Below are 12,274 nucleotides of genomic sequence, written 5' to 3'. Positions count from 1 at the left end.
CAGCTGCTGCACACGCTCCTGACAATGGAACTTTTTCAGCTGAATTTCTCAGGCCACCAACCCTTTTTTTAAATTATCGTTTTATTACTCAGTCTGCCTCGCGTGTTTTTCTTAAACGTGGTAATTATTCAAGTTTGGTTTGACAATGACACAAGTTCCCGCGAGACAGACCAAAGATGCCCAAAGGAAAGAAAACAAAAAAAGTGCCTCCTAGTTCGAGCTTAGCAGCTCAGGTGTCGACGCGACCTAATAAAATCAACTGCCAAGACTGGAAGCGAGCGGGAACCTATCCCCAATTAGGCAATTTATTCGGCCGCCTGGCGCTTTGCTCTTTCAGAAAACCTTGCAATCTGGTCGGTCCCCGATTAGCGTGGGCCCCGCAAAAAGTCACCTTAGCGGCTTAGCCCCCTCGCCAAAATGATTCAGCATCGTCAATCATGGTCCTCCTGCTTGACTTGTTGCCGGCTTTGCTGCTGCCGGGATCCTGGGGGGGGGGGGGGGCCTGTCGATTTGCAAAGAAAAATATGGCTACCCCATACGAAAAAAGGTGCTAGCCTGCTAGGCAAGCAAGGCAAGCCACTCGCAGACACACACACACACCACTACAGTACTGCTAGCCGTCCAGGGATCTTCGGTGGGCCCTCGGCCAGATGCTCGCTCAATTTAACACGAATAGAAGAAGGGTCCCTTGGTCCCGAAGTACGGGAAAATTTGAGTAGCTGACCGAGGTCTCCTGTAGATCCAAGCTGCCTAAGAGCGTTTGTCCGACCGGTCGGAAAGGCGCTGCGAACCTAGTTGCCCAGCTGTCACTCCTAGCTAGGTGCCTGATGACAGATAATTATTTAGTAGCCCATCATTGGCGGTCGCACGTGTTGATGATCGCTAAAAGAAAAGCCAGACCTAAACCCATAGGGCTGGTTGACTGCCTTCTCAGCACATCATCAAGCCTGCTGCGTCAAAGATCATCAATCCCCTCCACTTCCCATCCCCTCTTCTATCCGTCCGTACGTACGGTACATACTAAATGTACAGTACATTACTGCTACGTAGCACGACTGGTCCAACCTGCTCAACACCTCCACCGACAAACCCTGGACGGACGGCATGACTGGGATTCGACACTCGGAACCTGTGCCCTGTGCGTTTAAAAAGAATTGTGGTTCTCAATACCCAAAAAAACTCGTTCGATGTCGCCTTCCAAGACATTCATGGGTTGGGCCTGCACAACGCCCGGCGTACCCAAAATCCTACCCACGTCTAATTAACCCTTACAGGTTCCCCGCCCGTAGCATCGGCTTATGCCCCCAAGTTGGCGGGAAAAGGCAACAGCCCCCTCTACACAGTGTCGACTGCGCAATGAAACGCGCGGTTTTAACGGTACGTACATACAGTTGGACCCAACACAAGTCGCCGACCCGACTTACCCTACATACAGGTGAAGAATACAAATTACTCACAGACAACTGAACAATATCTTTGGAACCAAACACGCTACTGCAGAGGCAGCAGCTATTGGTACGTTTTTTTTGAGCTAGCACCAGATTGTCGGTGTCAAAGTGCAGCGCCTCGCGGGGAACGCCGGTGAGTTTTGGGAATGTTCCAAGGGAGAGGAGAGTCGGGACAGTGCAGGAGAGGTTTTGCAAAGGGGTGGAAATGTTTGGTAGCGCGACGGTGAAAAGAGCAGGGTTGGAAACAAAATTGTATGGAACAAATGAGGAATGAATACATGACAAGAATATCGCTCTCGCTAAGTACCGGTAAACAGTTTGAGGGTTCCTCCTCAAAGCCTTCACGTACTGTAGATTTTTATTTGATTTTTTTTATTTGCCCAAGGTGGAGCTAGAGATAGGCTAGGTCGCTCCCGTCCCATCGCGATGGACTGTCAAGGGGATAGGCGGCCGCTGGTCATTGCTCCGTGGGAACCAGTAACATCCCCGTCCTCACCCCAGTTTCTCGCACCACCTCTACATTTTGCTCATCTCGCAAGCAAGCTTTCGCTGCTTCATAACCACAAATTCAAGGCTCCTCCCAACTCCTCTTTTTACCTTGCGCATCCCGTCCGCCCTGCTAGGATCGTGCACGACCCAGGTCGGGAAAGCTGCCGGTACGTGATTAAACGCAAAAGAAAGAAAAGAAAGCGATACTACTGGTAGTAAAATACCCTGGGCTACTGTGCACGAATCGAACTGGCTGCCGAAGCTACCTTTGCCTTTACATCATACAACCTTCAACAAAAAAAAAAGGGTTCGCTCGTTCCCCTTAACCCCCCGTCGGAGTATGCAGTCAGGCACCCTTCACGATAGCGAATCACGATTACCGAGCTTAAACGTTGGCGTGGAAGTTGGGAACCCGAGGTATTGGCAAACAGCAAATAGAAAAAGAGAGCTCGACCAGAATATGGGAAGCTAGAAGAAAAAAGAAGAAAAAAAAAGAACGGATATCCACGAGACAGGTTGGCCAGATAAGCTAAGCTGTCTCCCTTGCATCTCTAGTCAAACGTATGTGCGCGGTGTCGCGTCCGTCAAAACGTGTGAGTGTGCTAGGCGGTTTTTTCCCCTTGTTTCTTTGATATGGACGGGCTGCATGAATCTTGGCTAGGATCTCTTTTTTATTTTATTTTATCTCTTTTGGCTGTTATCGTTTTTATTTTAAATTCTCTTTTTTTTCCTTTAAATCAATTTTTTTTATCTCCCTTGTTTTTTTTTCCTGCGCTACCCGCTGTCAAGTTCCCATTAGCATGGGTCCGCCGCCCCTCCAACTTATCATTCGCTCCTGCCTCTTCCCTTGCAGCACTGGCCTTCCCCGACCAAGGACTCGGGTCTCCCCTCCCAGATTCGACGACGCAGCCCACGACGGTAGAGAGCCCAGCGCCCCAATAACCGCCACTCCCCACCGGCTTTTGTTGTCTGGCTCTGCCAACTAACCTAACCTCCTGGCTTCGCTTTCCTCACCAGCTCAGCTCTCCCTTTTTGCCCGCCCTTCCCACCTCCAAAAACCTTCCCTCTCAAACCCAGACAATCCCGTCTGGTGTTGGGGATCGTGTGTCTCTTTTTCGGGTTTTCTTTCGAGTTCGAATCGGTCTCTTCTGTTGTTTTATTTTTTTGTTTTTTTCTTTTCTTGTTTCGACTTTTTCCGACCTTGGCTGGAATTCAAACAATCTCGACGAAACGGTCCGCAAGATTTCTGTCGTAAACGCGCAATCCTCGCGAGGCTTCTTGCGGTCCGGTATTTTTCTCTCTACCTATGCTTTATTTGGTTGGTGCACCCGAAAACAACCAAGTGCTTCCCACTTTGATCTGCTCCCGCTTGATTGCCCGCAATTCCGCAAGCCGCAGGAGCTCCAGAACTGCGTCTTTCTACTTGGCCATCCAATTCACGACACTTGAACCTTTTTTTCCCCTGTCTCAACGGTTGGCGATAAGCTTCGTCTGAACAACTCAACAGCCCACTTCTTGGGGCGCCGTTTTTTTTTCTTTTTCTTTTTTCTCTCACTGTGGCAGGCAGTTGTGATTCGAGGGAGGAGAACGATTTAACTGATATTAATCTGCATGCAGACGAATTCACTCCGAAGGAAGTAGTCGGGAAAATCAACGGTGTTTTACCAGTTGAAAGTTGCAGGATTGGCGATTCACAAAAAAAGGACGGCTGTGTCTTTTTCCACGCAAACGCAAAGATGAAGGCGTCAACCGACCACCATGTGTCGGGGCCGCCACCCGTGATGATTGAGAGAGTAACCAGAGGAGGACGTCGATTATTCTACCGCATTGATGTCATTCAACAACCTGAAAAGTGCCGCGCATGCGGTTCGGGCCCCAAGTGTAGGTTTAATCCAACACGGCTCAATCACTTCTGCGACGCAAGTGCACACCCACTGACACTCGACAGCTTCTACCGATCGCCGCCCCGTTGATCCGCCTCCGGTCGTCGAGCTCCGTATTTTCGAAGGACCCCGATTCGAGGAAGCCAAGGATATTACTTTTACATACAATGCCAATTTCTTCCTCTTTGCGACACTCGAGAAGGCTCGGCCCATGGCCCACGGCCGTGTCACTGGCCCTGTTGTCGACGCACCGCCAGTCCTGACAGGCATGCCGGTGTCTGGAATGGCATACCTCGACCGACCGATCGAAGCCGGTTACTTCCTATTCCCCGATTTGTCCGTCCGCCACGAGGGCACGTATCGACTTTCGTTCAACCTCTACGAAGAGACCAAGGATGACCGAGACAAGGACATGGAGCCCGACGAGCCATCCTCTGAACCCCAGGGATTCTTTTACCACAGAATGGAGATCAAGTCGGCCGACTTTGCTTGCTTCAGCGCCAAGAAGTTCCCAGGCCTTGGGCTGAGCACACCCCTCAGCATGACCATGGCCGAACAGGGAACCCGTGTGAGGATACGACGTGACGTTAGGATGAGACGCCGTGACGGCAAGCCGAGCAGTGGAGGCGGTGATTTCAGCAGCAACAGCAACAACAATGCAGAGGATGAGGCAGCACGCAGACGCAGAACACGAACGCCCGAGCCACCTGCCAGGGAGGATTTGCGACGGTCATTGAGCGGAACTGGAGATGCTCCTGCCCGAAACCCGGAGCCCCAACGCCGTCCATCGGCAGCCGACTACCGGGCACCGCCGCCACCGAACCCTCCACCTCCGGGGTTCCCCTCGGCTCAAGTTCCTGCTACAAGTCATCTGACCTTCGGAGGTGCCCCGTACGGAAGTCATAGCCAATACCAGCAACCCACCAGTAGCAGCAGCAGCAGCGAGCAAGTGTCGTCCGTACCCCAATCGCCAGCCTACTCGTCTCATGCTGCTCAGCAACACTACGGCCAGGCGCCGCAGCCCCCTACACCTACTTACCCGGAACGACGTCTTTCCGACCACCGATCCTCGCAACCAAATAATCACCCGCAGCAGTCGCCGCATCAGCATAGCTACTCTCACCGCAGTTCACCGCAAAGAGAACGGTTCATGCCAGACTCGAGGCGGCCTTCGGCTCCCAGTCATAGTCACATCCTGAGCGCACGGCCCATGACACCACAGTCAGCGAACGAGTTGCGAAGACCTAGCGACTATAACAGGCCGATCCCGCCTCCAACGGATGTTCTCGTCGCCGATACTCAAGCCACCCCTCACTTACCGCCCATCAGATGGCCTCGCCCGAACATGAACCTGCCCAGCCCGCCCAGCGAACACCAGGAGGCACTACAGCCTTTGCAGCCAGCGCCATTGCACTATGAGAGCCAGACACATCAGCAACAGCTAGGCGGCCGCAAGCGAACCCATGACAGCTACGAAGAACACAGCTATAGCTACGGTTACAGCTACAGCCACAATCATAGCCACGGATACGGGCCCACGCCATCAGCACGGCCACCGGCCAAAAATCGGAAGAGGCCAGAAGACGTGGAGGAGAAGTACACTGTCACTGAAACCATGGTTGTCGATCGTCCAGAACAATTCTTCCCAAAACCGCTCAAATATGTATGGACACAATGCAGGGCGGAGCCGCCACCAAGGGAATGATAAATCACGGTGTTTCTTCCATGTTAGCTTCAAACTACGCACATATATTATCAGTCTCTTTTGTTTTATCCGAGGGCGTTTTAACGGCAATTATGTACCAGGCTAGGGATGTGGAGGACTCAGTGGTGGGTAACTATGTAACTCGGACAGTTTTATATTCCATGAAGTTCACGGGATTTGTATTGTCACGACCGATGCGCTATACTGAGACCCGATCCAGGTCCCGGCGGCCGTTGAACCGTTTGTGCGTGCCGCTAGACCTGTTCTGAACCTTCCGAAAGTAGCGGGGCTGTAACGTTGCCTGGGGTCATGGCTCGTGAAGCCTTTTGGCCTTTTGATATTTGTGACATTCCAATTGAGACGTGAGAAAATGTAACGACAAGGGAATGGAGAGAAGAGAAGGAAAAAAAAAAAAAAGAAACAGATTTTTTGATTTGTCTGCTGCACAATGCATTGTTTCCCTGGGCACTTTATTCAATTCGTCGCTCGCGATGGCGCAAGAAAGAGACAGACAGTCACGTGCTCTGGCGACGTTGGACGGGACAGACGCGTCCGTGCTTGGGCAACGGTGGGTCCAGGATCTGGTTGCCGTGGAAAATGATCCAGGAGGAAGTATCGCATCCACTGGCAACAAACCCCCCCAAATAGGCAGAGTTGCACAAATTTCCACACCTTTTCTTTTTCCTTTTTCCAACAACGTATCAAACGGCGCAATCTTCAAAATATTGCTGCTACCCGAAAACCTATCCCCTCGAATTGCCATTTGATACTTGCTGCTTTTACAGCTGCGCAACAGCTGATTTTGTTTAAATACCCAGCGCGCCAAACCCATCTGGGTTTGGAGTTTTCAGCTAAGGCTCGATCCCGAAATAAACAATTGGGCGGAGGCGCGACGGATAAACAAAGGCTCGCCGCCACCCGTCTGTCCGGTCATTCTCGAAGCAAGAAAAAGAGCCCGGCCCAAAACAAAACAAGAATACGCCGATTCGTTGGATGAGCATCAAATTATACCAAGAATAAAAGCAACAATAAAGGCGCACGGAAAAACCAACAAATTCCAATTCTTCTACCCATCGCCCCTCGCTCCTCCTGTCTCCTCCTCCTCCCTTCATGACAGCCGCCACCACAGAAACAACAAAATGCAAAAGATGGCTGAACCGCCGCAGCCCCAACAACATCCAAACCTCCCTTCTTTTGCGGCGCGGGCTGCCATAGCCCGCTCGCGCTTCCAAGAGGGATCCATGAACGACCGTGTGTCCGCCGTGCCGCCTGCAGACTTTCTGGGGAGTGCACAGGGTGAAGAAATTATCGAGGTCGGCCGCCTGGCCTACACGACCACGGCGAGTTCTGATACCACGTTCAATGCCAGTCGTGACAATGACAAGAGCAAGATGAACCGCCGGTCGGTGCAGTCCAACGTCTCGGGCGGTTCTTCGTCGTCCAAGAAGTCAAGTTTCTTCGGGCCGCTCTTGGACGGCCTCAAGGAGAAGCTGGGCATTGGGCGCAGCAAGTCATCCCACAACTTTGGCAAGGACAGCAGGAGCGGCAGCAGCAGCAGCAGTGTTGGCAGCAATGATGGTGTGCATGCGCCTCCCCCTCTGCCGCAGCAGCCTTTCTCGTCGGCGCACATCATCTCCAACTCGGCACCCAACACTCCTACATTCCCCAACTTTGACGCAGCCGCGGCCGCCACGGCAGGCGGTGCGAGGCCGACCAGGGAAGAGATCATGGCTAGTTACCAGAATCTCATGAAGTCAGGCTTCTTTGATGCGCACGTCATCCAGTCTTCGCGCCACGCGCCTCCAGGGTCACGACCTGGTACGTTGCCATCGCAGATGTCGCAGGCTCGCCCGTCTACCAGCCATGGTCGACACCAGTCTGACCAATTCCAATTCCCCAACCGGGATCGGGAGGTTGAGCAACAAGCGTATACGCAGCAGCCAGAGTCACCATACCGCGGCACAAAGCGTAGCCGCGCTGATGGTGACGAGGCAGGACATGGTGGCTCCACGGCGGGTCACAGACTGATCAAAAAGCTGCGAAAGTCGACGAGCCGCCTCGCGGATAGGAAGCCCTTTGGCGGTCAACCTCTGTCTTCGCCGACCGAGGAGACCTTTACTGGCTTGGGCATTATGAACCAGCAGCCCCAGCAGCAGCAGCAGCAACAGCAACAACAACAACCTGGCAACGACCATGACGGTGCTCTTAGTGGGATGAAGAAGCTCACAAAGTCGCTATCGCGGAAGAATTTAACCGGAAGCCTGCGCGGCAGGGACAAGGGCCTTGTGTCTAATGAACAAACACTTCCGGATATCGCCGCCGGGTGGACCGGAAGGCAGGATCATCGACACGAGTCTGATCTCCCTCGACAGCGTGATGGCGAGATCATGAATGACTCTCAATACCGAGAGCGTCGCGCCGAGCGCAGGCAGCACCAGCACCAGACGCCGCTTAGCTCGCCGATCCGGTCACCCCCGCAGCTCCCCAGCCCTCGCAACAGCTTCGAGAGGAGCCCGTCGCGCGATGAGTACCAGCACCACCACACGCTCAGCTCTCCAACCAAACTACAGCGCAGAATGCCTCTGAAGACTGGTGGCAGCGGTGGCGCCAGGCAGGCACCAGGCCAGTCTCCATACCGGAGCAGCATGCCGCCGTCAACGCACGCCAACTCTACATCCTCCCGACACAACATGATGCTCTCGTCTGTGACGGCACCAACGGTGGTCCCAGTGCCGCCTCCGAGCTTCCACTACCCGCAGCGTAGGAGACCGCAGCCACTCTCATCTGAGCCGCTCCGTGTGTCGCCCAGCGGTGGTAGGGGCAACAGGCGCGCCACAGCCGTCGCGATGGGAGTGAAGCACTATGCCAGCATGGATGTCGTCATGGTTGATGTTGGCGACTGCGAGAACAAGATGCGTTACTGACCCTCTGTGCCGCGATCATCGGCGCCGCTGCCGCTCTTGGGCCGCATCATACACTACCTTTCAGCGCGGTCATTGTATAAAAACTATCGGTTGTTGCCTTGCCGGTCTGCGTCACCCTGTTTCCTGGGAGCAGATGACTGGCTGGCAACCAACATTGTATAAAAAGCACACGGTTTATGTTGTCCTTCATCGTTGGGATCATTCCAGTCCCTGGGAATGTGAACGATGATTGACCGGGGTTATCATTTATTTGGCTTGGGATCTTGGTCTGCTTCCCTGCTTTCTCTCTTTCTCATTTCTGTTCTCGTCTTTTTGCGTCCTAGTACATATTGGTTTCATGGACGATGGACGAGTGACAACTGGCTCGTTGAGACAGTGGTGAGAAAGACATCGAAAGCTGGTGGGGAGTACGAAGACGACTTTTTTCTTTTGGCGGCGGTTTGTTGATTTTCTGCCCGCCTTTTCACGACTCTTGCTTGTCTTTTTGTCATGATGACATTACGAGAACATGCCCATGAACAAAGAACGCATCGCCTTCATGAATATATGTATCTCTGTTTCCCATTTACGGGACAGGGATTGGAAGAAGACAACTTTGGCTTGGTCTTTTTGTATTCTGCTTTTTTTTTCTTTTTTTGCCTAGATCTCAGATGGGTTATTTGGGTCATAGAGTCGAGTTACAAAAATAATCTTGCATGCTTACAACGCATCCCCTGATACGTTCACTGATTTACTGTCAAGAAACATTGAGCTGGCATTCCATATAGAGCTTTGCTACGCTGCTATCACATATCAAAGGAGGTCTCATCTGGTTGACTACTGCTACGACGGTAGAACCAAACCCCGCAACGATGAATGAAAGACATATACTCCAAGTATCAACAACCATTCAACACTGTTCATGATGAACAATACATGACGTCACCGGGAACACCCGCCATTCACGCCTCAAACACCTTGCGTCCATCGAACCAAGTCTCGAGTATCTTGGCCCCGAGCAATTGCTCCGGAGCCCACTCCATATCGACGACGGCAAAGTCTGCCTTCATCCCGACGTCCAACCTCCCAGTCTCCCCGTCCATGAAGCAGCTGTAGGCGGCGCCGGCGCCAGCCGCGCTGACGGCCTGGCACAAGCCCAGGCGGAAGTGGGGGTTGCACGTGTCCTGCAGCTCGGGCTCCCGGGCGGAGCGGCGCGTGGTGGCCACGTACAGATTCTGCAGCGGGTGGTTGGGGGCCGTGGGGGCGTCGGACCCCAGGGCCAAGGGCGCGCCGGCGGCGGCGAACTCGCTGTAGGCGAAGGCGCGGCCGCAGCGGTGCGGGCCGATCAGCTTGGGCCAGGCGCGCAGGATGGCCGGGTCCGAGTGCACGGGCTGCACGCTCGCCGTGACGCCCAGGCGGCCCAGGCGCGCGGCGTCGGCCTCGGTGGTCAGCTCGAGGTGCTCGACGCGCGGGCGGAGGGAGGGTCGGCAGTGGGCCTCGATGACGTCGAGCACCATCTCGACGGTGCGGTCGCCGATGGCGTGCAGCGCGACCTGGAGGTTGGCGGCGTCGGCCTTGGCGACGACGGGGTCGAGCTGCTCCCGGCTCCAGATGGAGGCGGGGTCGGCGGCGTTGGAGGTGTAGGGTTCGCGGAGGGAGGCGGTGCAGGCGTCGACGATGCCGTCGCAGACGACCTTGATGCCGACGACGCGGCAGTCTGGGGTCGTCTCCTTGCCGTACTTGGCCGCCATGGCGATGGCGACGTCGACCTGCGCCAGGTGCTCGGCTTCCGTCTTGGCGGGGATGATGAGCCAGTAGGCGGCGACGCGCATGCCGAAGCTGCCGTGCTTCTCGATGCGGCGGCGGCGCACCTCGAGGATGGCCTCCCACGCCATCGCGTCCATAGCCATGTCGATCATGCCCGTGTAGCCGGCGGCGTGGTAGGCGTCGACGGCACCCGAGATGGCTGCAACGCGCTCCTCGAAGCTGGCGACGGCGGCCAGGTGCGGCCAGACGATGGTGAAGACGGCGGCCTCGGCCAGCTCGCCCGTGCAGGTGCCCTTGTCGTCGCGGAAGATCCTGCCGCCCTCGGGGTCCGGCATGCCCTCGCAGCCGAGGTCGGCGATGGCGGCGGCGTTGAGCCAGGCGTGGTGCAGGTCCTTGCTGTCGACGTAGATGGGCCGGGGGTCGATGTCGTCGAGCAGGCCGTGGTGGACGCCGTCGGGGGTCATGCTGAACATCCAGCCGCTGGCCATGATGCGCTTGGCGTCGGGGTTCTCGCGCGCGTGCCGCGCCACCCTGGCCCGGATGTCGTCGAGGCTCTTGCACCCGTCCAGCGCCACCTTGGTTTGCGTCTGGCCCATGGTGAGCGTGTGCAGGTGCCCGTCGATGCAGCCCGGGATCACGGTGCGCCCGCCGAGGTCCCGCGTCGCCAGGGACGGTTCGGCCTGCTGCGCCGCCACGATGGGGGCGTCGCTGGCGGCCCCGACGTGCGTGATGGTGCCGTTCTGCACTAGCATGCACGGCTGGAACTGCGGCGGCTGTTGGCTGCTGTCGTCCGCCGCGGCAGAGGCCTGGAAGATCTTGCCGTTGACCAGGAGCACGCTGCCGCTGCCGCTGCCGCCTGCGGCATTTGTGGTTGAGGTTGTGGACATTTTTTATTTTTATTTTTATGGTTTACTTTGTGGTTGGTTTGATTCAGGTGGCCCAGCCTACGGGTAGGTTTACATTTGAGGTTTTTGTATGTCGTATAGACAAGGTAAGGGACCTGAATTTCGGTGAGGGGATTAAATGAGGGACCTGCAATGTGGCCAAGGTTGCATTTCAGATTATCACAAGATCAGATAAAAAGGAGAAGGGGACTTGGCATCGAAGCAGCAGATACAAATCAAAATTCAAATCAATTAGGAAAAGCCGGTCGGCCGGTCTGGCTTCTACATGCAGGGCGCGCGCAGGGACAAAGACGTCCCGTAACATTTGCACTTTTGGTCCATTCCCACGAGAAGGGCGCGTGGGTTTTGGAAATGCGGGGGATTTGTTGCGTGCATTCTTTTTTCGGAGGCAGAGACGAAACTATAAGCGCATGGTCTGCGATAACGGCCCCTCCAAACTAATGGCGAGTCAAGAGGGGGACTGCAAAGCAAGACCAGTTTTTTTTATTTTATTTTTTTATTGTGTGAGCTCGCTGTCTTGGCGCACTGATTGTGGTGGGTGGACACTGGACCGTTGAAAAAGATCGGACGGTTTGTTCGCATGGATTTCTCTTTCTTTTTATGGGGTGAAAGAGACGAAAATAGGGGACGTGACTGGTAAAACATCGGATAATTTCAAAGTGATCAGACGCTACAATGGGTATTGTATGCATGTTAGGTGTCGCATAGAGTCATGAATAGTTAGTTGTGCATTCATATTGGGCCTTCACCAAAAGTACTGAAAGCTGGATAGCTAGAAATGGCATACTGTACAAGTGCTATCTATATATGCGCTCAATCCCATGGCCCTGCACTCTGACTAAACAATAGTTAAAAGCACAGCGCATCGCCCTTATAAGAGGGTTTAAACCATATAACAAACCACTTCCGATGCGACACACGGCTCTGGGTCTGTGATCGACGCAGGGATGCATGCGGTTCCGTGTTCCCGCCCGCCTTGACTCGAAATGGCCTTTTCCGACATGCCGATTAATAACCCCGGAGATTCGATTGCCTTTGTTGGAAATAAATGTCCAAATCGCTCAAATGGACTCGCAGAAAAAAAAAGCTTCAGGATAGCTTTGTGAAGTGGAAGGTCTCGGCCCGGAAGTTCCGCGCCCTGCTGCACAGATTCCAGGTGGACCATTCCCGGTTC

General features: G+C 54.4%; 3 protein-coding genes across 3 annotated transcripts; 2 read left to right on the top strand and 1 right to left on the bottom strand.

Annotated features, from left to right (window-relative positions):
- Positions 1-2,690: 2,690 nt before the first annotated feature.
- MGG_08556 (uncharacterized protein) lies at positions 2,691-5,813 on the top strand. Its single transcript, XM_003716025.1, has 3 exons — positions 2,691-3,255; positions 3,555-3,818; positions 3,886-5,813. Exons 2-3 carry the CDS (start codon positions 3,674-3,676, stop codon positions 5,523-5,525), a joined length of 1,785 nt encoding a protein of 594 aa, XP_003716073.1. The 5' UTR covers positions 2,691-3,255; positions 3,555-3,673; the 3' UTR covers positions 5,526-5,813.
- A 371-nt stretch (positions 5,814-6,184) lies between these two features.
- MGG_08555 (uncharacterized protein) lies at positions 6,185-9,204 on the top strand. The gene has a single exon (XM_003716024.1). The coding sequence runs from the start codon at positions 6,665-6,667 to the stop codon at positions 8,447-8,449; it is 1,785 nt and encodes a 594-aa protein (XP_003716072.1). The 5' UTR covers positions 6,185-6,664; the 3' UTR covers positions 8,450-9,204.
- Positions 9,184-11,470, bottom strand: MGG_08554 (amidohydrolase). The gene has a single exon (XM_003716023.1). The coding sequence runs from the start codon at positions 11,080-11,082 to the stop codon at positions 9,391-9,393; it is 1,692 nt and encodes a 563-aa protein (XP_003716071.1). The 5' UTR covers positions 11,083-11,470; the 3' UTR covers positions 9,184-9,390.
- Positions 11,471-12,274: the final 804 nt, after the last annotated feature.

Source organism: Pyricularia oryzae, chromosome 4, assembly GCF_000002495.2.
Source record: "Pyricularia oryzae 70-15 chromosome 4, whole genome shotgun sequence".
NCBI classification, from domain to species: domain Eukaryota; kingdom Fungi; phylum Ascomycota; class Sordariomycetes; order Magnaporthales; family Pyriculariaceae; genus Pyricularia; species Pyricularia oryzae.
Note: the sequence above shows the minus strand (reverse complement) of the source record. Positions and strands in the feature narration are given on the sequence as shown.

Coding starts and splice junctions, on each gene's coding strand:
- MGG_08555 (XM_003716024.1), top strand. CDS start 6,665: ATGCAAAAGATGGCTGAACCGCCGCAGCCCCAACAACATCCAAACCTC.
- MGG_08556 (XM_003716025.1), top strand. CDS start 3,674: ATGAAGGCGTCAACCGACCACCATGTGTCGGGGCCGCCACCCGTGATG. Junction 3,819..3,885: donor ATGCGGTTCGGGCCCCAAGT/GTAGGTTTAATC, acceptor GACACTCGACAG/CTTCTACCGATCGCCGCCCC.
- MGG_08554 (XM_003716023.1), bottom strand. CDS start 11,082: ATGTCCACAACCTCAACCACAAATGCCGCAGGCGGCAGCGGCAGCGGC.